At 42.6% G+C, this 27165-nt stretch overlaps 1 protein-coding gene across 1 annotated transcript; it reads left to right on the top strand.

The window, feature by feature from the left end:
- Window positions 1-25848, top strand: LOC120052223. Its single transcript, XM_038999047.1, has 11 exons — window positions 1-467; window positions 2356-2486; window positions 2687-2854; window positions 6190-6354; window positions 7854-7965; window positions 8213-8340; window positions 9396-10321; window positions 11238-11241; window positions 13288-13519; window positions 13913-14043; window positions 24268-25848. Exons 1-11 carry the CDS (start codon window positions 191-193, stop codon window positions 25549-25551), a joined length of 3558 nt encoding a protein of 1185 aa, XP_038854975.1. The 5' UTR covers window positions 1-190; the 3' UTR covers window positions 25552-25848.
- Window positions 25849-27165: the final 1317 nt, after the last annotated feature.

Here is a 27165-nt window from a genome sequence, read left to right on the forward strand (position 1 = left end):
TAGTAAATAATGACCAAGAACAATTTCCATGTTAGCGGTTTTATTGTTGTTATTTAGACCTTTATTAAACACCATGGAACTGAATATATGATTCATTTAACTGCACAGCATCACATGCTTACCCCATGTAGTCTTTAATTCGCGTTGGAGACAGGACTGATACACGTTATACGCTAGCTAGCTGCTAACAATGGCTAACTTTATGGTTTTTCACACTCAAATAGCCTCCATCATGGAGATGCTAGCGAATTCAGCCGTTGCAGATATATGTAAACTCATAGACGACGACTATGCAGTTTTTCGTTTGGAAATAACTCAAAGCCAGAAAGAAAACAGGGCATTGCAGAGGAAACTACATATACTGGAAATTAATGTGGCACGGGAGCGTGCAGAGAAGACAACGCAGGAGCGCGTGCTCGCCAGTCGTCCCAGTAGTGTCCTCGACCGATACAGAGGAATGGCAAGAGGTACATTTTGCAGGGAGCTGTCTCTCCGTTCCCCTGAAATTACTATAATCACACTCAACTTAAAGAATGCGATGCATGGAACATAATCAACGAATAAATAGTATACCAAGAAGTTTTGATAAGTGATAGCTTACATCCTTGTCAATTGTAGACAGAAGGTTTCCATCCAATTAGCGACAGATTTTCATGCAAATATTCAAAAATACGCATAAAGAAAATATGCGCATTTTCCCAAAACTATCTTGTTTGCATTCAGTTGTTATGCGAGTAAAGTCATAGGTCTACCATATATAAAAAAAAAATAACAATAACAATGACGCTGTGATGGAAAAATGACGTGTCGGTACAATACAATTTCATAAATGCCAACAGATAATTTGTTCGTTTGACATGGTGGGATCTTTTTGTGTCGGTAAAGTTAATTATGCGCAGATATTTATATAATAACCATCATATGCAAGTAAACTTGGAGTCACGCAAGGATATGGTGTGGTTCTCCCACTAGAACTCAGGAAACCATGCAGTTTATTAGGCTACAAATGAAATAAATTCACTGGGTGGTGAAAGTGCACGGTGATAAGCTTGATGCTGCTTTACAATAAATATCGAGGGTCGATGCTTGACTGCGGTTTGACAAATACAAATATTATCGCACTATATCTGTGTTGGCTAGAGCACACGTACCAAGACCAGAGTAGGCAAATGTACTATTTAAAGCAAAAGTGACAAAACTATGTGATGTAAACATATTGAACGTTAGATTTCTATTCAGTACATGAAAACTTAACTTGTGAAAAAGTACATTGTGTGCACTTATTACGCACAGATTATTATCCACGACAAGTTCATTTGGTGGAAACATTCCACTGGTGGGAAAATACACATTTTCTTTTTGCGGACTCCAGAGTATTCGCATGAAAATCTTAAACCAATTGGATGGAGATTTAGCTTCTGTTATGTATCCACCAAACTGACTTCTTGCTGATAAAAATCAGTGCATGATGATATGGTACACACAAAATGTACTTGCATTAAATAGCAAATGTGCCTACTCTTGGCGGGTGCAGCCCAGGGTTTCCCAAACTCGGTCCTGGGGCCCTGTGGGTGTATGTTTAGTTTTTTTGCCCTAGTGCTAAACGGCTGATTCGAATTATCAAAGCTTGATGATGAGTTGGGTATTTAAATCAGCTGTGTAGTGCTAGGGACCTTGGTGAGGACGGTGAGGACGATGAGCACGCAGATGAGCTTCCCTGAGATGGTTTCTGACAGTTTGTGCAGAAACGATCCCGCAGGTGAAGAAGCCGGATGTGGAGGCCCTGGGCTGGTGTGGTTACACATGGTCTTCAGTTGTGAGGCTGGTTGGACATACTGCCAAATTCTCTAAAATGACGTTGGAGACGGGTTATGGTAGAGAAATGAACATTAAATTCTCTGGCAACAGCTCTGGTGGACATTCCTTTTCTTGAGCGGATGGTCAGGGGGCCGGAAAATAATTACAAATAATTTGTAGACTGCAAATGAACCGCAAGAAGCACAAACAGATATAATGTTTGACTTAAACATAATCATTTTAAACCTGGCTTACGTATGTATACGATCGCCTGTCTCTCTATTCTTCATGGGAATACTTGGGAACAGATTTCTTCAATTAAAATAAATTGGAACTGATTTCCTTGTGTTTTTAGTCTTATGTCCAACAATGGGGGGGGGGGGGGGTGCTCAGAAAACTTTAAGGGCCACTAGCTACCAGTTGAGGAACCTTGCGGTATGACTTTACTTGTATGAAAACTGTGGATGGAAACGTGGTTAATGTCGATAGTGTACAATATAGAGTTGAGCATTGACAGTACCTAACTTAACCACCCCTTTCCCCCAATCACTCTCTTAGGTGAAGGACATCTCACAGGAGGCCACAGGACCTTTGCAAAGCCAGCAGGACACAACACGTGGAGAGATGATCTACCCATAGCAATAGATGAGGGGAGTGGAACCTCAACCCAGCATGATATCGTGATAGAGGTTAGTGTCATAGTGTGACTTAAAAAATTACAGTACATCAAATGTGGCGAATTTATTTCAGGAAGTCTCCCCTCAACTATCCATTAGCTTACATGTACATCCTAAGTTATCTGCCATAGGGGAGCTTGTAAGACTTCCATACGACATTGTTATCCAATTCTATTTATGTACCGGAATAACCTAATTTCTTCTTGTGTCAGTCTGCAGAGGCTGCGGGTCCTGGGGTTCTGCAGGAGAGGCCTGAAGGAGAGGAGGATCCAAGACACAGAAGAGACATCCAGACTGGAGAGTCTGGAGCGCCCCCTGAAGCTATGGAAGACCTCATCTCCGCCACACCCCTTCCCAGGACCCAACACAGCATCACAGAGGTCAGTGGAATGCCGAACGCTGTCCTCAAGTCAAAGACTGAATTTAATTGTAACACAGGCTCTTACACACAGCATCTTAGAGACTGGGTCTGGGGAGACTGGGCTGTCCTCCTGCTCCCAGCTCAGAGTATTTACCGGTATTTCACCAGAGCCAGAGAAAGGTTTATTCTCTTGGTGATGGTGACGCGTTAGACACTGGCGTTGATGATCTGTCTTGTTCTTACACTGCAGAGATGGAAATGTAAAAACTGTGGGATTATAAGATCAAGGTGTCAGAAACAATAGGACTACTACAGTCAGAGCCCGAGATACAGCAGACCACAAAAACTGAAATTTACACCAATTACTGTCGCCCCCCCCCCACCCCCAAAAATCTGATCTTTTACCTAATGGTGGTGCTCTAAACATTCGCAAATTCCCATTGGAACGCAGTCATTTTGAAAGTGAATGGCTTGCACAAAATGCCATACCTTAATTTCTCGTTTTACAGGAATGACATACAGTGCATTCGGAAAATATTCAGACTCCTTGACTTTTTCTACATTTTGTTACGTTACAGCCTTATTATAAAATGTATTAAATTGTTTTTTTCCCCTTCATCAATCTACACACAATACCCCATAATGACATCACAATACCCCATAATGACAAAACAAAAACAGGTTGTTAGAAATGTTTGCAAAAAATAAACAAATAAATGAAATTGATATCACATTTACATAAGTATTCAGACTCTTTACTCAGTGCTTTGCTGAAGCACCTTTGGCAGCGTATGGGTATGGGGTATGACACTACAAGCTTGGCACACATGTATTTGGGGCGTTTCTCCCATTCTTCTCTGCAGATCCTCTCAAGCTCTGTCAGGTTGGATGGGGAGCGTTGCTGCACAGCTATGTTCAGGTCTCTGCAGAGATGTTCGATCGGGTTCAAGTCCAGGCTCTGGCTGGGCCACTCAAGGATATTCAGGGACTTGTCCTGAAGCCACTCCTACGTTGTCTTGGCTGCGTGTTTAGGGTCGTTGTTCTGTTGGAAGGTGAACCTTCGCCCCAGTCTGAGGTCCTGAGCTCTCTGGAGCAGGTTTTCCTCAAGGATCTCTCTGTACTTTGCTCCGTTCATCTTTGCCTCGATCCTGACTAGTCTCCCAGTCTCTGCCGCTGAAAAACATCCCCACAGCATGCTGCCACCACCATGCTTCACCATAGGGATGGTGCCAGGTTTCGTCCAGACATGACAATTGTCATTCAGGCCAAATAATTTAATCTTGGTTTTATCAGACCAGAGAATCTTGTTTCTCATGGTCTGAGAATCCTTTAGGTGCCTTTTGGAAAACTCCAAGCGGGCTGTCATGTGCCTTTTTACTGAGGAGTGGCTTCCGATCCGATCTGTGCTTTGACACAATCCTGTCTCGGAGCTCTACAGACAATTCCTTTGACCTCATGGCTTGGTTTTTGCTCTGACATGCACTGTCAACTGTGGGACCTTATATAGACAGGTGTGCCTTTCTAAATCATGTCCAATGAATTGAATTTACCACAGGTGGACTCCAATCAAGTTGTAGAAACATCTCAAGGATGATCAATGGAAACAGGATGCACCTGAGCTCAATTTCGAGTCTCATAGCAAAGGGTCTGAATACTTATGTAAATAAGGTATTTCTGTTTAAAAAAATATATAAATTTGCAAAAATCACATGATGTCACTGTGCCAAAATGGCTGAACATATTTGCAAGCCTGACATCTTAAAATGACCTTAGCAATCAGGCTTTTATGTTATGGTGTAAACAAATAAAATAAGCCACAGACCGATGAAGAAACTTCAAACCTCTTTTCCTATTGTAAACGATGAGCAAGCTAAACGGAGCATGTGGAGGATGCATACAAGGTAATGTAGATGGTGAAGGACATCCATTGCTTTACAATGACCATCAGGGTGTACCATTTCCATTCATACTAAATGTTTACACTTTTGGTAACTTGAGCTATACTGCATACTCTATGAATATGTCCATAGCGCATGATTTATGGACTTTATGGGGGGAGATTCTTATGCTATTGCCAGCAGTAAGATTTTAGTTAGATTTCCAAAAAGACAATGCCTGTAGCTTTCAAAAGATATGTCACTTTCTATTTTCTGATCAAAATAAAAATACATTTTTGACCCCCACACTCACCGGGCCCTGTACAGGCCCCAAAACAATCGCTCAGAGTTTAACAGGTTTAAAATGAATCACTAATAAGATGAAATAAATAAAAATATTCAGAAATGACTTTGTTAAAGAAACAATATAACTATGGCTTTAAAATGATGGTGAAAGCGTGAAGAAATGTTGGGGTTAAGTGGGTTAAAATCTTCCTAGAAGTCTTTATTCATATTAAAAATCAGATTTGTAGAATTTTTCATGTGGTCTATATTAAATATCATTTAATATAACGGCCCCATGTGGTCTATATCTAAAAGGCACTTCATTTAATATAATGGCCTTTTAAAATGTAATATTTGTGCACAATTTCTACTTAAAAGGGATGCCAAAGGCACTCATTTCGTGGAATGACCCTTATCACCAATAAACATTTAGTAAATATACCTACAAATACCCACACACTAACAAACACCTACTGTACATGGCAAAATAGTTTAGTTAGGTTTGTCTGATGATGACTGTTGACTTATCATAGCTGACATGTTTTTGCCCACAACATCATATTTATGTCCACCACGATGGGTTTAACAACAATGAAGTCATAATGTAACTATAGTATAGGATTCAAACTGAGTGGGGATGGGTTAACACTCCATGTTTAAGGGCCTCCCGGGTGGGGCAGGGGTCTAAGTAGCTGTGTGTGTCACTAGAGATTCTGGGTTCAAGTCCAGGCTCTGTCGCAGCCGCCCGCGACCGGGAGACCCATGGGGCGGCGCACAATTGGCCCAGCGTCGTCCGTGTTAGGGGAGGGTTTGGCCAGCAGGGATGTCCTTGTCCCATCGTGCACTAGCGACTCCTGTGGCGGGCCGGGCGCAGTGCACGCTGACCAGGTCGCTAGGTGTACGGTGTTTCCTCTGACACATTGGTGCGGCTGGCTTCCGAGTTGGATGGGCATTGTGTCAAGAAGCAGTGCGGCTAGGTTGGGTTGTGTTTCTGAGGACGCATGGCTCTCGACCTTCGCCTCTCCCGAGTCCGTACGGGAGTTGCAGCGATGAGACAAGACTGTAACTACCAATTGGATACCACAAAATTGGGGAGAAAAAAGGGGTAAAATAAAATATGTTGAAAGTGTGTTTTATTATCTATGTGTATGTACGTACCTGAGGGAGTGTATGTCTGTGTAATCTGTTCCAGGAGGAGGAGGGTCCAGAGTTGCTGTTGGTGAAGGAGGAGGGGTGTGAGGAGGGTCTGGGGAACCCTGAGGGGACCATGGTCATGGAGGACAACCAGACTACACCTCCTCCTGAACCCACAGAGGAACCAGTTGAGCAGAACAGGACCACACACAGTCTCACTGAGGTAAGCCAACTGTAAACTACTGTCTGTATGGTATTAGGTCAGGGCCCGTATCCACAAAGCCTCTCAGAGTAGGATTGCTGATCTAGGATCAGTTTTGCCTTTTAGATCATAATGAATAAGACTATGTAGACCAGTGGCGGTCAGACCAGTGGCGGTCAGTCAATCTGTGAAATGAATACACCCCTGACGGCGTGTAAACACAGTTCACTTTCAAACTCTCCTCCTCTCACCTTTTCCTTTCGTTTGTGGACTTCAATGCACAACACATCACCTGTATGTGACCAGACAAAAAAAACTTTCAAAACCAAACCATGTCATAACCGCTACACACAGCCTACATTGTTGTCCCCATATTAGCTAAAGTAACATCCTAGTCAACATAGCTAATATAACTAATGCGTTAGTAAACATGCTACAATCATGCAGTAACATTAGTGTATAGTCAGTAAGCAGTTTAGCAGTTACACCAGCAATGAATTAATAAAACCAAAATCTTACCTTGACTTGGAAGAGTTTCAGTGTTGTGTTAGATAGTCATAGCCAGCTGGCTAACATAGTATCCCGCTGTTTGAGCCGGGTGTTTGTTGGCTAAACTAGCCAGCTGCATTTGCTAAGTAAGTCAAACTAAAAGTGAAAAAAATGGCTCTCTTTCTCTCTTGCTTCTCCTTAATTTTTGAAGAAATTAATTTGTTGAAAACCATTAAACTATTGTCTTTCTCTCTCTTTGAGTCAACTACTCACCACATTTTATGCACTGCAGTGCTAGCTAGCAGTATCTTATGCTTTCAGTTCTAGATTCTCTGATCCTTTGATTGGGTGGATAACATGTCAGTTCATGCTGCAAGAGCTCTGATAGGTTGGAGGACGTCCTCCGGAAGTTGTCATAATTACTGTGTAAGTCTATGGAAGGGGGTGGGAACCAAGGGCCTCCTAATTTTTGTATTGAAGTCAATGTACCAAGAGGAGGACCGACGCTAGCTGTCCTCCGGCTACATCATGGTGCTACCCTACAGAGTGCTGTTGAGGCTACTGTAGACCTTCATTGAAAAACAGTGTGTTTGAATGAATTATTTGGTAACGTGAATATATTTAGTATTGTTTTATCTAAAAAGGATAACTTTTTTAATGTTTTACCATTTTTATTTTTATGAAATTCACTGAGCAGGATGGTCCTCCCCTTCCTCCTCAAATTAGCCTCCACTGATGTAGACAGGTGGGCACCTGATCCTCGATCAGCACTTCTACTCTGAGACTCTTTGTGGATACTGCCCCTGGTCTTGATAAATTCTGTCTTAAGTGTGGGACCATGCCTTTCAATTATCAAACCATTAGAGTGTTAAGTAATCAAATCAACTAACACGTTTGCAGTGTCAACTCAACTAACATATTTTCATAGTAGTCATAGCAATCCCTCATTGCCCAATCAGAAGATGCTTCATAGCAGGGTGCTCATATCAGATTTCTTAATCCAACATCCTCTCACTCTGTATCTCTTACAGTCAGTAGACATGGAGGATGGGAAGCCTGATCTGCTGCTGGTCAAAGAGGAGACGATAGAGGACGGACCAGAGAGCATTGATCTGCTGAGTGGACTAAAGATGGGGGAGCAAGGTAAGGGAGAAATACACATAGCTTAGATACAGTAATAGATCTTCAATGGGAATAGTGATACACCTGGATACACATAATTTATTTCTTAATTTTATTCATTCATAAAATGAAATCAATACAACTTATGTTTACATTAAAACAAAGAATGTATGAACTTGACCAGGTAATTGACCAAAAAAATGTAGAACTCCATATGTAGAATTCTCTCTGCCATGTTTGTAAAGTATTTTGTAACCTCTTCCTGCAGGTGGTTGGCTGGAGGCTAACAGAGGAGACTGGGCGGCCATCTTAGATTCCCAGACCCAGACGGGTGCAGCCAAGGGCCCAGGGGACGACATCACTGAGCAGGCCAGGACCAGAGGCGACATAGTGGAGGTCAGTGGATAGGATAGCATCCTCAACTCTGGGCTGGGGAACAACACTGTTAACCACAACCAGAAGCATACAGTCGAACACAAAAGAACAACTGAACTTAGTCTACATGACAACAGACTGGCTAAGAGCAGGGCAAGGTGTAGATTTCGACCGCTGGGATGGGGAGGTGCCAGTATGCCGCGAGAGAGAACAGACACAGACTCGGCTAGCGATGCTCCGTCCTGCTCCTATAGTTGTGATTCAGAGAGACGGATGGTGCCTCAGGTTAACCCCCTAACAGGTGCTGCCTTCAGCCTGCCTTCTATAGGATCTATCAACTGGAACATGGACCCTGCAACAACACTTCCTGACTTTCGCCCTCCACACACTCCTAATAAACCAGACCTCAGACAATGCTAGTGCATTGTCTGTGCTTCATCTACTCTGCCAGTGTTTTAGATGTAGTAGGGAACTGGTTAAGGTCAACTGAGGAAAGAATGAGTATGATAAGGCAGAGTAGATGATATGGTGATGGTTGGTGTGATGATGTAAAAATGCTTCACTGACGAAAATTGAGAACCATGTCCTGTTTGATGCAGGTGTTTTAATTAGGAAATTATAGTGCTTTAATTCATGTCTACTTTCCATGAAGATGTGTGTAATGCAATGGTACCAGATTTACACAAAAAGTAAACCATAATGTTACCATAATGACTTATTCTACTTGTCACGTGTCATTTTGTGCAATAAAACTACTGTACTTCACATTATGTGAGTGTATGAACATTTTGTTAAAATTAAATACAACATTAACTCTGTGCTGACTGACTTGGTTATTTTGTATCATTGCAGAGACTGTTTCCCTTATGTCAGTCGAACCAAAACATTATACTTAATTCTTGAATCAACACATAGGGACAACTTTTATAATAAACTCCAATGGCTCAATATTGTTAGGTACTTAAATCACAGTGTTAGAGATGGGCTTGACTGTGGTTAACATTTTATAATATTGTGTACAGCAAAAACGTTTGTGTATAAAACATTATGCTTTTCTCTTCAATTTTTGCTTACAGCCTGCAGTCCATGAGGACAGACTGATATCCAGTGTTGCTGGTGGGAGAGACTGGACCGCTGAAGCAGCTGGTCACAAACCCTGGCCCCGGATCAGAACCATGGATCAGGAGCCGTCGCTCCAACCAGGACCCAACCACGAGGGACGGAGACTCCACCACCACACAGAACACAATCAGTGGACAGGTGGACTGAACAACCTCAGTCCTGGTGGTCATCAGAGAGACAGAGGCTCCAGTCAGGGATCCAGTCTGCAGCCCAGACCCTTCTCTTCACAGTCTCAGTGCAGGGATGGAGCAGGGCCTGGGGCTGATAGAGATAGACCCTCCTGTTCTTATGATACAAACACCACAGTATCCATGATGAATAGAGCAGGTCACCCTGGGCTGCAGCCTTCATGGAGAGTGGTGGGAGACCCCCCTGGTGGTAGTCTTTCAGGAAGTCTGTCTTCTCCTTCAGAATCTCATCTACTGCCTGGTGAATGGGTTCATAGAAGACCTGGACCTGGGTCTAGCCTTCCTCAGTTACCTCATGGTTACCCCACCAATACAGACAGGGTCAGGATGGGCGTTCACCACAAGAGGTACTTAGCCTATAACACAGCACACAATCCCAACAACACCCAAACAATGGCTAGAGGTCAAGGTAGGAGCTCAAAGACTAACCACCTGAAGGTGGTGGCTCCTGCTTCTACCTCCTCTGACGTCATTGGGTCACAACATGGGAAGTCGAGCATTAGGACGGACTCCGACAAGCCGTATGCCTGCCCCACGTGTGGGAAGCGCTTCACTGAGGCGACTTATGTGAAGAGGCACCAGACCGTTCACACCAAGGAGAGGCCCTTCAAGTGCAAACTATGTTACAAGAGCTTCTCCTTCCTGAGTAACCTTATCAGACATAGGAGTATTCACAACGGGGAGAAATCATAGCAGTGTGGCTTGAGATGTACACAGGGGATATCTGTGAACTATTCTTTAGCTGACATATTATAGTTATCATGTGAAGTGATCTGGGGTAAGAGGGTTTTTTGGTGATTACTAAATCCCTCAGTTGAGCATCTGGGTGTGCTCACATTCTCAGATGATAGACTTGTTGTTTGGTGTGCTGGCATAGCCAAAATACTGTCATTGAAGTGTAACTATATTCCCCCTATGAATTTATCTTTGTCTATGTTCTATTCATAACAAATATAAATGTCCCTCTTCTTTATAACACCCGCTCCCCCAAAACATTTGACATAATCAGGTGGTACCTATTCCTTTATGTACTATAAATAGGTGATCAAATCTGTTAATAAATAAAAATTAATGTTGTCCTTTTGATATGTTGACTTTCTATTTTCTTGTTTATCATTTAGAATTAAAGTGGTCTTAGTTTCATTGGCTTCCTTCGAAGTTAGAACCTATAGGTTTCCGTCCTTTCCACAGATTGGGATCTAGCTAGCCCTTATTTTTAGGTAATTTAGGGTAATTTTTCTAAAGTCTTCTCTGAGCTTGAAAGATAGTGATCATGAATAGAATGTTTGATGTGTAATTTAATAGGCAGAACCATATTTCAAAGAACAGCATGGGAGGTGTGATGACGCAAAAACTCAAGAATGGTGCTAAATTCAGACCTTCATCTCCGGAGTACACAATCTTGTCTTTAGGTCTTCTTGCTCTCTTGAGGATCTCAAAATGGAATCGGTGGGCAGTGGTGATGTAGACCAGGATGAAGTGGACCTACCTCCGGTGACAGGTGTGGTAGAGACTTCCAATATTTGCCCTGTGAATCCTACCGGTGGGAGTGAGATTTTTGGAAAGAGTGGATTCCTGCTTTTTGTCCGACCTATACATTGTGTCAAGCTGGGTAAAGGACAAACAGGAAAGATTACATCCGTGAAAGTTTCAAGAAGTGGAATTGTTTTGATTTTTTTGTGCATCCCCCACCCAGAGGAAGCGGGTGCTTCGCTGCTCGGGGCTCAACCTGTGTCATGCTTTGCTCTCCGGAACAGGGCACCGCTCATAAAGGTGATCAGTGGGGTAGTGTTGAGTGTAGAGGTGGATCAAATGAAAAATAATATTCCTGGTGTTTGTGACGCCTGCCGTTTGGTGAGACGTACTGTAGACCCGGTGGCAATGGTGAGACTGAGAATACCCTGTCCGTCTTGTTGAGCTTTGACACAGAGTTTCTACCTGATAAGGTCAGGCTAGGTTATATTTGCTATTCTGTGAGGGCCTATGTTCCGAGCCCGCTACGGTGCTTTAGGTGCTAAAGATTCAGACATGTTGCAGCAAGGTGTAGAAGGGAGATCCCTCAATGTGAGAAATGTGTAGGAGGGAATAGTCCAAAGGAGTGTACAGTTGGGATAGAGAAAGCATTGTGTCAACTGTGCCCATGCAGCTGGGGATCCGAAGTGCCCTCAGAGACAAATTGAGATTGCCAGAGTTCGAGTAGGGAGGAACGTTTCCTATGCTGAGGCAGGGAAGAGAGTAGAGGGTGAGTGATTCGACTGGGAGCCCCCTAGTGAGTAGGCCTGAAGAGAGAGATCCAGATCAAATTAAATTTTGTCAGGTTGGATTTATTGCTTTTATAGCCATGGTGATCAACTGCACTGATGGAGCAGAAATCACAGAAGATAGATGTAGTTGCAGCAGCAGAAATATTTGGATGTGAGAGATTTTAGCACAGAAAATGTACAGGGAGTTTTGAGAGAAGGGGTTCCATCCTCCAAGGCTGACGGCCTGGTGTAGGATCTCTTAGGGCCAAAGTAGTGGGATGGGCTGGTGGGTTTTGGGGGATAGTGTATAGCTGCAGGGTTAGATGGTGGTGCAATTTAGAGGTCCTGAACAGTCATTCTGAAACATACTTTTTTTCTCATGATTAACTACAAGGAAGTTAGAAAAGACAGGTTGGGTGTGCGGGCAGCTTTTATTCATGAGATTGCCTTGACTGGCAGCTCTTTGAAATGCCTATATCAAGCAACTAGGATGCAGTGAGAAGTGTTGCAGTAAAATCATCTCAAGCTAAGCTAATTTTAAAAAATATTGTAAAATAAAAATCTACCGTTTGGCACGTCTCTTGTGATGCAGTTCACAGCAGCACTGACGGGTGTGTTGACCTGACAACTGCGTTGGCGTTTTAAACGACCCTTTTGTTCCATGCTGGCTGAAGACCTAGCTATCCAGTAACTCGCTAACACCAGGCACAGCCAAAAAGGTAAACATAGAAGTATCTTTGCCGTAGATGAATGGTGTAAACTTTTAATTATATTTGCTGACACCCTGTCAATTTTTGGCACCAGTAGAGTAGCTATCTAGCTATATAAACCACGTCCCTCTGCAAACTAGCCTTTTCCGACGTTGATACTTATTTAAATTAGTTAAGAGAATATCATGAGAATTAAGGTGATGTCAACTTACCCCCTTAATAATGAATCCAACTGTTTGACATGGAGAGGGGTTCAATAACTTTATGATAAAACTTTATTAATGTAGAAGCAACGGTGACTTTTATGATTTTCCAGTTCCTTTTACCAAAAAGGTTCTATCCGCACTCCGACCTGCAAAAGGCAGCAATAAGCAACACAGCGTCTAGTCTGCTGGAAAGCTACACGAAGAAGACACCCTAGCTTTGACGCCAACTAATAACGTCCTTTCTCTTCAGTGTATACGGAAGTAAACAATGACCAAGAACAATTTACACAATAGCGTTTTTTCATTATTGTTGTTTAGACATTTACAAACACCATGGAACTAAAAATATGGCTCATTTAACTGCACAGCATCACATATCCCATGTATTATTTAATTCGTGTTAGAGACAGGACTTGGTTGGTAGATATTATATAGGTTACGCTAGCTGCTAACAATGGCTAACTGTATGGTTTTTCACACTCAAATAGCCTCCATCATGGAGGTGCTAGCGAATGCAGCAGTGGCAGAGATCTGTAAACTCGTAGACGACGACTATGCAGTGTTTCGTTTGGAAATAACTCAAAGCCAGAAAGAAAACAGGGCATTGCGGAGGAAACTACTGGAAATGAAGGTGTCACGGGAGCGCGCAGAGAGGACAATGCGAGAGCGCGTCCTCGCCAGTCGTCCCAGAAGTGTCAAGCTCCTCGACCGATACAGAGGAATGGCAAGAGGTACATTTTGCAGAAGGCTGTGGAGCAGGTCGCAGTTCATATATAGCTGAGTGCCTGTCGCCCCGTTCCCCTCTGCACGTGTGTTCAGATGTGTTACCCATAATTGGATCTTGGTCAGTGTTTGGATAGAATGCAATAATTTCCTTGATTAATTGGCTATCTTGCACAAAGAGACAATATCATATTGTAACCAGATTATTGATTTACTGCTTTTCCTATTATTTACTCAATGAAAACAATGTGATGCATGGAACATAATACATCAATCAATAAATAGTATATCAAGAAGTTATAATTAGTGTTACCTTACATCCTTGGCAATTGTAGACAGCGTCAATAGTGTACAATATACCGCTAACCTAACCACCTCTTTTCCTCCAATCACTCTCTCAGGTGAAGGACATCTTACTGGAGGCTACAAGAGCTTTGTGAAGCCAGCGGGACACAATACATGGAGAGATGACCAACCAATCACTGTTGATGAGGGGAGTGGAACCTCAAACCAGCATGTTATCGTGATAGAGGTTAGTCTAATAGAGTTACACCAAAAATGACAGTTGCTTTGTAACTCAAATGTGGCCCGTTTATTTTAGAAAGGCTCCCCTCAGCTATTCACTTGCTTACATGTACATCCTCATTTATCTGCCATAGAGGAGCTTGTGAGACTTGCCTACTGTTAATATGTGTGTGTGAATAACTCACGCTGGCGAGTGAGATAAGATGCAAGAATAATCCTTTACTCAGGTATTACATGTTACAGGTCACGACATTCTATCTTGCATTACTCATCTCATATGTGTGTACTGTGTTCTATACTATCCATCTGAGCCTATGCCGCTCTGACATTGCTCATTCATATTTATATATTCTTATTCCATTCCTTACTTAGATTTGTGTGTATTTGGTATTTGTTGTGGAATTGTTAGATATTACTTGTTAGATATTGCTGCAATGTTGGAACTAGAAGCACAAGCATTTCGCTACAATCCGCAATAACATATGCTAACCATGTGTATGTGACCAATAAAATGTGATTTATCTATCCTAGATAGGTGCCCCACTAGCACCATCTCTGGGTTGGTATTATGCCCATCATCTTAACATCTTCCTTTTCATATAGAATTAGCTCGAGCACTTCATACCATTTTAATACCACAGTGAAAATACCTATTTACATTATCAACACCTTTTTCCTTCTCTTGTCCTAGTGTGGCGCACTGGTAGCATATTGGGCACTTCTGGGAGCCTCCGGGCCTCTTCTTCATCTTCCACATCCTCCTGAAATTGTGGAGGAACGGTTGGCAGAGATAACTGCCCTGGTGGGGTATTCCCCATCTCCTCATTATGTGTCCTGCCCACACCATCCAGGGGATATTCACAGTCTTCCCATGTGGCCCTCCTGTGCCCTATGCTCTCCTGAACTGGGCGTATGTCCCTCCAGCTCCTTCGATTCTTTCGGCCCTTTACTTCCACTTCATATGACCTTGTGCTGATGTGCCCTATGCATGTGCCAAGTCTCCATATGGCATCTCTGGCTTGAGGTGACAGGAGCACTCTGACAGTTTGCCCTTGTTTTATTACAGGCAGATTTTTGCATGCTGGTCATAGTAATGTTTTGACTTGTACTGACGTGCACGCTTGTGTGCCTGAACATCCCTAATGACCTTAGGTGTGAGGAGCTTGGGAGCTGTTGGCAACAGGGAGCGAGTGCGTCTAAACATTAAGCGATGTACAGGACTGCTGCCGAAGCCCTCTGTGGGAGTATTTCTCAACGCCAAAATGGCTTGCCACACATCTCTGCCTTTCTGCATAGCCTTTGTGATGAGTCTTTGCTATTTTCACTGCTGACTCAGCCTTACCATTACTCTGACTGCGTTAGGATGAGGAGGACACATGATGGGTCTCCCAGGCTTTTGCACACAAAGCAAAGTCGTGACTCGTGAACTGGGGCTTATTATCCGTAACTACACCTTATCTGCTATGCCATATCTGATAAACTGCTGCTTACAACAATCGATGATGCAAGCGGCTGTTGTGTCAATCTCTTTCTCCACCTCCCAAAAATGGTAATAGTAGTCCACTATAATCAGGAAAGGAACACTCTTACTGTGAACAGATCCATTCCCACTTTAGACCAAGGACATGCTGGTATATCATGTGGCTGCAGGGTTTCCTTTTGCAGCTTAGGTAGGTTAGCATTCCATATGCTGCACACAGCCACAAAATGTTTTAATTTAGAATACTAAGTCTCTGGCTTTCCTGAGACTGGCTTCGATCCCTGAGTGCCCTGCTTGGATACAAGAGAGAATCATCGGGCGAAGAGTTTCTGGCACTAACACCCTGTCGCCTTTTGTCGACGACTGCTTCCTGCATTGTGAGTTTGTCTCTGTATGTCCAGCAGTCCCTTACCAGGATGGGCGTACTCTTTCTTGTGTCCGGCCAGCCTCTTAGGATAAAAGACTGAAGCGTTCGAGAAGTCTTTTCCTCTGCTGAATGAGCTTTGGATAGCATCCCATGTCTACGGGGAGATGTTGTGATCAGTAGTGTAACAGTATAACTTTAAACCGTCCCCTCGCCCCGACACGGGCGCGAACCAGGGACCCTCTGCACACATCAACAACTGACACCCACGAAGCATCGTTACCCATCGCTCCACAAAGGCCACGGCCCTTGCAGAGCAAGGGGCAACACTACTAATAGGTTTCAGAGCAAGTGACGTAACTGATTGAAACGCTACAAGCGCGTACCCGCTAACTAGCTAGCCATTTCACATCCGTTACACTCACCCCCCTTTCAACCTCCTCCTTTTCCGCAGCAACCAGTGATCCGGGTCAACAGCATCAATGTAACAGTATAACTTTAAACCGTCCCCTCGCCCCGACACGGGCGCGAACCAGGGACCTTCTGCACACATCAACAACGGTCGCCCACGAAGCATCGTTACCCATCGCGCCACAAAGGCCATGTCCATGTCCATGGCGCTAGGCACCGGGAATTTGACCGAGAGACATTGCAGGCTCTTTTTCCTCGCTCATCTGTTCCACTTGTTTGCGTTTATCCGACAGGGATTACATCGTCCACATACCTTATATTTTCCGTAGGGCTTGGCTTTGTGTTCATTTCTCTGACACTGTGTTAACATCTATGTTAGATAAGATCCAAGCATAATCCTTTTGGTATTTGTTATTTTATTAGGATCCCATTAGCTGTTGCAAAAGCAGCAGCTACTCTTCCTGGGGTCCACAAAAAAACATGAAACATAATACAGAATGACATAACATAATTTGACAAGAACAGCTCAAGGACAGACCTACATATATTTTTCAAAAGGCACACGTAGCCTGCATATCAATGCATACACACAAACTATCTAGGTCAAATAGGGGAGAGGCGTTGTGCCCGCGAGGTGTTGCTTTATCTGTTTTTTGAAACCAGGTTTGCTGTTTGTTTGAGCAATATGAGATGGAAGGAAGTTCCATGCAATAAGGACTCTATATAATACTGTACATTTTCTTGAATTTGTTCTGGTTTTGGGGACTATGAAAAGACCCCTGGTGGCATGTCTGGTGGGATAAGTGTGTGTGTCAGAGCGGTGTGTAAGTTGACTATGCAAACAATTTGGGATTTTCAACACATTAATGTTTCTTATAAAAAGAAGAAGTGATGCAGTCAGTCTCTCCTTAACTCTTAGCCAAGAGAGACTGGCATGCATAGTATTTATATCAGCCCTCTGAATACAATTAAGAGCACAACGTGCCACTCTCTTCTGGGCCAGCTGCAGCTTAACTAGGTCTTTCCTTGCAGCACTGGACCACACGACTGGACAATAATAAAGATTAGACAAAACTAGAGCCTGCAGAACCTGCTTTTTGGAGTTCGGTGTCAAAAATGCAGAGCATCTCTTTATTACGGCTAGACCTCTCCCCATCTTTGCAACCATTGAATCTATATGTTTTGATCATGACAGTTTATAATCTAAGGTAACGCCAAGTAATTTAGTCTCCTCAACTTTTTCAACAGCCACACCATTCATTACCAGATTCAGCTGAGGTTTAGCACTTAAGGAATGATTTGTACCAAATACAGTGCTCTTAGTTTTGAGATGTTTAGGACCAGTTTATTACTGGCCACCCATTCCAAAACAGACTGCAACTCTTTGTTAAGGGTTTCAGTGACTTCATTAGCTGTGGTTGCTGATGCGTATATGGTTGAATCATCAGCATACATGGACACACATGCTTTGTTTAATGCCAGTGGCAGGTCATTGGTAAAAATAGAAAAGAGTAGAGGGCCCAGAGAGCTGCCCTGCAGTACACCACACTTTACATGTTTGACATTAGAGACGTTTCCATTAAAGAAAACCCTTTGAGTTCTATTAGATAGATAGCTCTGAATCCACAATATGACAGAGGTTGAAAAGCCATAGCACTTAAATTTTGGTCAATAATATCAAAGGCTGCACTGAAATCTAACAGTACAGCTCCCACAATCTTCTTTTATCATTTTCTTTCAACCAATCATCAGTCATTTGTGTCAGTGCAGTACATGTTGAGTGCCCTTCTCTATAAGCATGCTGAAAGTCTGTTGTTAATTTGTTTACAGAGAAATAGCATTGTATTTGGTCAAACCAAATTTTTTCCAACGGTTTGCTAAGAGTTGGCAGCAAGCTTATAGGTCTGCTGTTGGAACCAGTAAAGGCCACTTTACCACTCTTGGGTAGCAGAATTACTTTGGCTTCCCTCCAGGCCTGAGGACAAAGACTTTCCTCTAGGCTCAGATTAAAAATATGACTGATATGAGTGGCTATAGAGTCAGCTACCATCCTCAGTAGCTTTCCATCTAAGTTGTCAATGCCAGGAGGTTTGTCATTATTGATCTTTAACAATAATTTCCCCACCTCTCTCCCACACTAACTTTACAAAATTCAAACTTGGACTGCTTTCCTTTCATTATTTGTTTTTTTATGCATGAATATAATTGCTCACTGTTTGTCATGGGCATTTCCTGCTTAAGTTTGCCCACTTTGCCAATGAAATAATCATAAAAATAATTGGCAACATCAAATGGTTTTGTCATGAATAAGCCATCTGATTCGATGAAAGATGGAGTTGAATGTCTTTCTGCCCATAATTTCATTTAAAGTAATCCAAAGTTTTTTTTCCGTAATTCTTTATGTCATTGATCTTGGCTTCATAATACAAGTTTCTTCTTTTTTTTGTCATGTTTAGTCAAATAATTTCTCAATTTGCCCGTAAGTCAGATGTGCAGCCAGACTTATTAACCACTCCTTTTGCCCCATCTCTTTCAACCATACAGTTTTTAAATTCCTCATCAATCCATGGAGCCTTAACAGTTCTAACAGTCAGTTTCTTAACAGGTGCATGTTTATCAATAATTGGAAGAAGCAATTTCATAAATTCATGAAGTGCAGTATCTGGATGCTCCTTATTAATCACATCAGACCAACAAATATTTTTAACATCATCCACATAAGTCACAGCAAAATCTATTGTATGATCTCTTATACACTATTTTAGGCTCAGCTGTTGGAACTTTGGCTTTCCTGGATATAGCCACTATATTGTGATCACTAAATCCAATCGGTTCGGATACAGCTTTAGAACAAAGTTTTACAGCATTAATAAAAATGTGATCGATACATGTGGATGATTTTTTATTTAACCTTTATTTAACTAGGCAAATCAGTTAAGAACAAATTCTTATTTTCAATGACGGCCTAGGAACAGTGGGTTAACTGCCTTGTTCAGGGGCAGAACGACAGATTTTTACCTTGTCAGCTCGGGGATTCGATCTTGCAACCTTTCGATTACTAGTCCAACACTCTAATCACTAGGCTACCTGCCGCACATCTTGTTCCTGTAGTGTTTGTAAACACTGTCGTGTCTTTGGCTATGCCGGATTAAGTGATATGACATGCTATTCTATAAAATAATTTCTCTGTAATTAATATTACCTGATGAAGCTAATCATGTAAATGTAATTAACTAGAAATTCGGGGCACCACGAAATAATGTTTATAGAGCTGTTATCTTCCGAATAAACTCTTAAAGACCTAGTAATATTTTACCTCAATAGCAGTCAATATTTAATCGTCACCTTATTTAGTCTCATCTGAAAGTTGTAAATTCTTGGTTATCTTCACGAACCCTGGCTAACAAGTTGAATCAGCAATACAAAATGTGGTTTAATTATTTATTTACTAAATACCTAAATAATCCCACAGAATGGATCATACATTGATTACAAATTATGTCATAAAGGAAAACGTCCCTAGCGGACGGAACAGATATGACGGCTGGTTACACAAAGAAAGGGGGTTGGGTTTTGAATGAAAGAGCAGGAAGACTGAGGAACAAAACGATTTTGTCTCTCTATCGGGCCATAGGCACCTATGCTATCGTAAATACAGTATCTTATGCATTCTAAATAACCGCCCATTCGAAAAAGGAAAATGCCATAAATATTTACTCTGAGCTGCGCTTCGGTAGATTGGTCGTAGATAAAGGCCGGGTTGTCCTTTGAAGAATGTCTGGTGGTAGAACGCATACTTAGTAGTACCGTCGCCGTGTGGTAGACAGATACTCTGTCCGTCCTCTCCTAGCCCACGTCTACAGTTGCTGCGCTAACGCAACGGCTAGGTGGTATCACTTCTTTAGTGAATAAGAGTTCAAAGTTCATACCAAGTTGCCATACTTTAAGCTCATGCTATATTCTGGCTGGTAGAGTCAAAACTCATCCTTTTGGAGTGTGGATCATCATCTTCACGTTGAAATTCGATGCTAATTTTGTTAGGTTCTGGTTGTCCAACCAGAGCTCACGCTGAGGTTGGCTTAGTTCTGTAGGTGGCCTTGTCCTTTTTAACGCGGGGACCGCAAGTCCTCACGTCCTTGGAACAGGAAGTTGAATTTTCGTCAACGGGTTTATATAGTGGTGAAACAAGGGCGCGTTTCATAGTTTACAACACGTCTGTTCACTTGGGCAGGGCCTCTGAGTGAGCAGAGTGGTGTTCTTATGACAAACCGTTCTCTCATTAACTTCTTTGGGGTAGGGGGCAGTATTTTCACTTCCGGATGAAAACGGCCTGCTACAAAGCCATAAAAGCTAGAATAGGCATATTATTAGTAGATTTGGATAGAAAACACTCTGAAGTTTCTAAAACTGTTTGAATGATGTCTGTGAGTATAACAGAACTCATCAGGCAGGCAAAAACCTGAGAAAAAATCCAACCAGGAAGTGGGAAATCTGAGGTTGGTCAATTTTCAACTCATCTCCTATTGAAGATACAGTGGGATATTGGTAATGTTGCACTTCCTAAGGCTTCCACTAGATGTCAACAGTTGTTAGAACCTTGTCTGATGCCTCTACTGTTTAGTGGGGCCGAAGGAGAGAGGAATGAGTCAGGTCTGTCATGAGGTGACCATGCGCGTTCACGTGAGAGCGAGCTCTGTTCCATCGCAATTCTGAAGACAATGGAATAATCCGGTTGGAACATTATTGAAGAATGATGTTAAAAAATATCCTAAAGATTGATTCAATACTTCGTTTGTCATATTTTTACGGACTGTAATATAACTAACATTTCGTCCGTACTTTCCGCTGGACCTGCCCGCGCGTCGTGAGTTTGGAAAGTGTACTGAACGCTAGAACAACAAGGAGGAATTTGGACATAAATAACGGACATTATCGAACAAAACAAACATTTACTGTGGAACTGGGATTCCTGGGAGTGCATTCTGATGAAGATCATCAAAGGTAAGTGAATGTTTATAATGTTACTTCTGACTTCTGTTGACTGCATAATATGGCGGATATATTTGTGTCTTGATTGGGCTCTGAGCGCCGACTCAGATTATTGCAAGGTTTGCTTTTTTCGTAAAGCTTTTTTGAAATCTGACACAGCGGGTGCATTAAGGAGAAGTGCATCTAAAATTCCATGCATAACAGTTGTATCTTTTAGCAATGTTTATTATGAGTATTCCTGTAAATTGATGTGGCTCTCTGCAAAATCAAAGGATGTTTTGGAACTTCTGAACGTAAGGCGCCAATGTAAACTCAGATTTTTGGATATAAATATGAACTTTACCGAACAAAACATACATGTATTGTGTAACATGAAGTCCTATGAGTGTCATCTGATGAAGATCATCAAAGGTTAGTGATTAATTTTATCTATATTTCTGCTTTTTGTGAATCCTCTCTTTGGCTGGAAAAATGGCTGTGCTATTCTGTGAATAGGCACTCACCTAACATAATCGTTTGGTTTGCTTTCGTCGTAAAGCCTTTTTTAAATCGGACACTGTGGCTGGATTTACAACAAGTGTATCTTTAAAATGGTGTAAAATACATGTATGTTTGAGGAATTTTAATTATGGGATTTCTGTTGTTTTGAATTTGGCGCCCTGCAGTTTCACTGGCTGTTGAAGAGGTGGGACGCTACCGTCTCACGTACCCTAGAGAGGTTTTAAGAAGCTAAAATGTACATTTAATCTTTTCACAAATAGTTTCATATTTAAACATTTAAATTGCACAACAATTCCATGTGAATCTCATAACTAGAATGTGTAGATTTTCCAAGATACAGTTTGTCGTCCTATCATCAGTAATCATGTCTCAGACGCCAACTGATCTGACATCATATTCATTAAGTACCAACGCATATTTTCAACTGGTTGGATTACCGAAATATGGTTCCGTTTCCCACCCTTTGATGTTTCCAGAATCTCTATGTTAATAAAGGGCTTTTCAAGAGTCAACTCTATAGAGTAGAGAGAGAGAAACGGGGGGGAAAGTATTTATGGGGGTCATAAACCTCCCCCAACAGGCCAACATCATGACAACACCTTGGTAGGTTGATTAATAACCTGAACCAGATTACAGGCACTGGTTACAGTAAGAAGCTTCCTCTTGAGCGAACAGCTTGATGAAAACCAGTCAATATTCAGGTCCAAGAAAGTAGACCTCTGTGTTTACATCACATACACTATCAAGCATATCACACATATTATTTAGATACTGACTGTTAGCACTTGGTGGCCTATAGCAACACCCCAAAAGAAAAGGCTTTAGATGTGCCAAGTGCAACCACAACACTTCAATAACACTTGACATAAGATCTTCTCTAAGCATTACAGGGATATGGCTCTGAATATATACAGCAACACCTCCCCCAAAAGCATTTCTGTATCCTCTATAAATGTTATCATCAAATTAATTATCTAAGTCTCAGAAATGGCTAATATGAATGCTATCTGATGTTAGCAAGTTATTGATTTCATGAACCTTATTTCTAAGGCTACATATATTAATATGGGCTATTTGCAGCCCTTTCCTGGGTAGCTTATCAGAGATAAGAGAGCAGACAAAGCAAGAGAAAAAAATATACATTCAGCAGTCCATTAATCAATTGGTGTGTGTGTGTGCTGCGGGGTTGAGGCTACGGACCCATAGGCTTGGCTCTCTCATCCCTTCCAGGCTTCTGGGAGGGAGGGTAGACAATGAGCCTGTCGTAGCAGATGTACGCAATGTCCCGATGCGCTCTGGCAGCTTTCATGACTGGGATCAGTTCTTTCCTCTTCTGGCGTACAGCTTCAGGATTGTCTTCGTTGAGGAAGATATACGTGCCTCTCAAGTTCTTGGGTCCTTCCAGAACAGCTACATTGTCCTTGAAACTTGGGAACTTGACCACTATCGGCCTGGGCCTATCACCTGGGCCGGTGGTGGGTTTTCCAGTCCTGTGGACACACTCCACCTCAATCTTCCTGTGGTCCATCTTCAATTTCTTAGAGATCATTTCCCTCACTTTGTCCTAATACTCCATCCAGGTCTCATGTGGCGATTCTGCAATTCCGTCCACAACTATGTTGTTTCGCCTTGATTGTCCCTCGAAATAGTCTGATTTATCGGTCGTTGTTATCATGGATTCACACACACAACTGATGTCCTCTCTCAATGAGTTACAGATTGCTGTCATCTTGCCGTTCTCTTGTTTCAACTCGTCGAGCTGATCCTGGGAGAACTGCAAACTGTTCTTCAGGTCCTGGACCTCTCTGGTCAGTCGTCCATTCTTTTATTAGTAGAATCCACAAGTATTTAGACAAAACACTTGAAGCTATTTTCTTGTTGTTGTAACAACTGCTTGTTGGTCTCTTTTTGTAGAGACACCACTGGCACTGTCCTTAACGGTACTCCCGCCGGCTTTGGTCTTTGTCATGGTACTCGGGACAATCCGTGGTCCCAGCCACAATGGCTAAAAGCGTCGCGGGCTGCGTTCAAGAACACCTCGCTAGCTTGATGTTCAGCTAGCTAGCAGCTTGGCTAGCTACGACGCCAAATAGCTCCTCAGACCCATCCTTGGTCGGCAGGATCACTGGAAAGATACAATCAGTCCCAGCAACTGATGCCAACTGCGTCGCGAGATCCAACATAAGAAGCTAGGTAGCTACCAAGAACTTTCCAATGTACTTTTAAACAACAAACTTTCCAAACAATCAAAACCTAGCTCTTCCTCTTCCTTCCTACAACAGGAAGTGACACGTTACAGGTGTTACATGTTACAGCTCACCACATCCTAATCAGACCCTCATAATGCACCCGTTTTATCTATCCTAAATAGGCGCCCCACTAGTGCCATCTCTGGTTTGGTATTATGCCCATTATCTCATCACCTACGACATTGTTATCCAATTCAACTCATGTACCGGTAATAACCTCCTCTCTTCTTGTGTCAGTCTGCAGATGGAGAGGCTGCAGGTCCTGGAGGATCGTCTCTGGTCAAGCAGGAGAGGACTGAAGGAGAAGAGGACCCACGGCACAGTAGAGACATCCAGACTGTAGCCACGGGGGACCAATCCAACACCGCCATGCCCCAGCCCAGGACCAGACGCAGCATCACAGAGTTCAGTGAAACGCCGAACGCCGTCCTAAAGTCAGAGACTGACAAAGAGACTTTAACTGTAACAAAAAGGCTTTTACACACAGGATCTGACAGGTCAGACCCAGAGAAGCTGGGGCCACTGGGCTGTCCTCCTGCTCCTGGCTCAGAGTATTTACTAGTATTTCATCAGAGCCAGAGTAAGGATCATTCATGTGGAGATGGTGATTGTGACACGTTAGACAATGGCAGTGATGATCCGTCTTGTTCTTACGCTACAGAGATGGACCCTGACAACATGCTCTTGGGTTTAGAGACACAGACTGATCTATCTAGAGGACACTGGAACCAGTACAGTAGTGATAGTGTATACTCTGAAGGGTGCCTAGATAAGAAAGGAGAGGGTCTGGTCGTAGATGAATTGACTGTGAAAGTGGAGGGCGACGCCCCTCCCACATGGAATGGAGATGGTCACCTTGGAGACGGACACTCACAGGGCAGAGATTTCTTAGATTACAGGGAAAGCTTGGAGACAAATTCACTTGTCGCGACCCACTCCACTTTACACGCATTCAGGGATCGCGACCTATTGTCCACGTCGATGGGGCCTTCCGATTCACACTGCCGTGTTCTTTTTGATCAGAAATTGAACTCAAACGACAGGGCTAGAGACCAGGCTCAGGGAGAAGAAGCCACATCAGGAAATAGTAAAGAGAAACGGTTCCTCTGCATGTTTTGTAACAAAGGCTTCAGCTGCCTCCAGAAGGTGGAGATCCACCAGAGGGTCCACACAGGGGAAAAACCTTTCAGCTGTACCCAGTGTCATATGCGCTTTGCCCAGACTGGTGACCTGAAGAGGCACCAGAGGGTCCACACAGGGGAGAAACCATTCGGTTGCCACCTGTGCCGGGCTAGTTTCTCCCACTCCTCCAGCCTGAAAAGGCACCAGAGGGTCCACACAGGGGAGAAACCCTACAGCTGCCCCCAGTGTGAGAAAAGGTTCTCCCACCAGCACCATTTGAAGATGCACCTGAAGGTCCACACGGGAGAGAGGTCGTTTGCCTGTACACACTGTGGGAAAAGTTTCTCCGAGAGGAGCTACCTCAGGATACACCAGCAGAAAAAACATTCCACTCTATAATGTAGAAAGTAACCATTCCGCTCGATAGCTTCTGAAGTTTAGATCAAACTCTGCATTAAAGACAAAAATGAATTTATTGTTGTCAGCAGAAAAGACCCAGAGATGCATTTGGTATAACGAGAGCTACAGATTTCAGTGTTGAATATTCCTGAGTAGAATATTACATCCAGACATGGTGTGATATTTAAGGCATATACAATGCCTTTGGAAAGTATTCAGACCCCTTGACTTTTTCCACATTTTGTTTCATTACAGCCTTATTCTATAATGGATTAAATAAATATAAAATCCTCAGCAATCTACACACAATACCCCATAATGCGAAAACAGGAATACCTTATTTACATAAGTATTCAGACCCTTTGCTATGAGAAATTGAGCTCAGGTGCATCTTGTTTCAATTGATCATCCTTGAGGAAAGTTCTACAACTTGATTGGAGTCCACCTAAGGTAAAGTAAATTGATTGGACATGATTTGGCAAGGCACACATCTGTCTGTATAAGGTCACACAGTTGACAGTGTATGTCAGAGCAAAAACCAAGCCATGAGGTTGAAGGATTTGTCCGTAGAGCTCCAAAACAGGATTATGTCGAGGCACAGATCTGGGGAAGGGTACCAAAGCATTTCTGCAGCATTGAAGGTCTCCAAGAACACAGTGGCCTCCATCATTCTTAAATGAAGAAGTTTGGAACCACCAAGACTCTTCCTGGTTCAGGCTTCCCGGTCAAACTGAGTAATCAGGCATGCTTTGGGGGTGTTTTTCAGTGGCAGGGACTGGGAGACTAGTCAGGATCAAGGCAAAGTAGAACGGAGCAAAGTACAGAGAGATCCTTGATGAAAACCTACTCCAGAGCGCTCAGGACCTCAGACTGGGGCGAAGGTTCACCTTCCAACAGGTCAACGACCCTAAGCACACAGCCAAGACGATGCAGGAGGGACAAGTCTCAATGTCCTTGAGTGGCCCAGCCAGAGCCCAGACTTCGATCATCTCTGGAGAGACCTGAAAATAGCTGTGTAGCAACACTCCCCATCCAAACTGACAGAGCTTGAGAGGATCTGCAGAGAAGAATGGGAGAAACTCCCCAAATACAGGTGTGCCGTACTTGTAGTGGCATACCCAAGAAGACTCTAGGATGTAATTGCTGCCAAAGGTGCTTCAACAAAGTACTGAGTAATGGGTCTGAATACGTATGTAAATGTGATATTTCAGTTTTTATTTTTAATAAATTAGCAAAAATGTCTAAAAACCTGTTTTTGTTTTGTCATTATGGGGGTATTGTGTGTAGATTGATGAGGGGGAAAACTATTGAATCAATTTTAGAGTAAAGCTGTAACCTAAACAAAATGTGAAAAAAGTCAAGGGGTCTAAATCCTTTTCCGAAGGTACTGTAAGCCTAAAAAGTCTGTTGCATATTGTGTTTGTACTGTAAGCTATATGATGTTCACAAATGTCTTTTTCATTACTTCCATTCAACTATTGTTTTGACACTTTTAATAAGAAAATTAATGCAATTCATCAAGTAAATGCAGATTTTTTGTTCAGGCATGTTTGTGTGGTTTTCATATGGTGTATTTAAAACTTGTTTAATGTTTAGTCATTTTGACTTACACCC

The sequence above is a fragment of the Salvelinus namaycush genome, chromosome 8 (assembly GCF_016432855.1).
Source record: "Salvelinus namaycush isolate Seneca chromosome 8, SaNama_1.0, whole genome shotgun sequence".
NCBI lineage: Eukaryota > Metazoa > Chordata > Actinopteri > Salmoniformes > Salmonidae > Salvelinus > Salvelinus namaycush.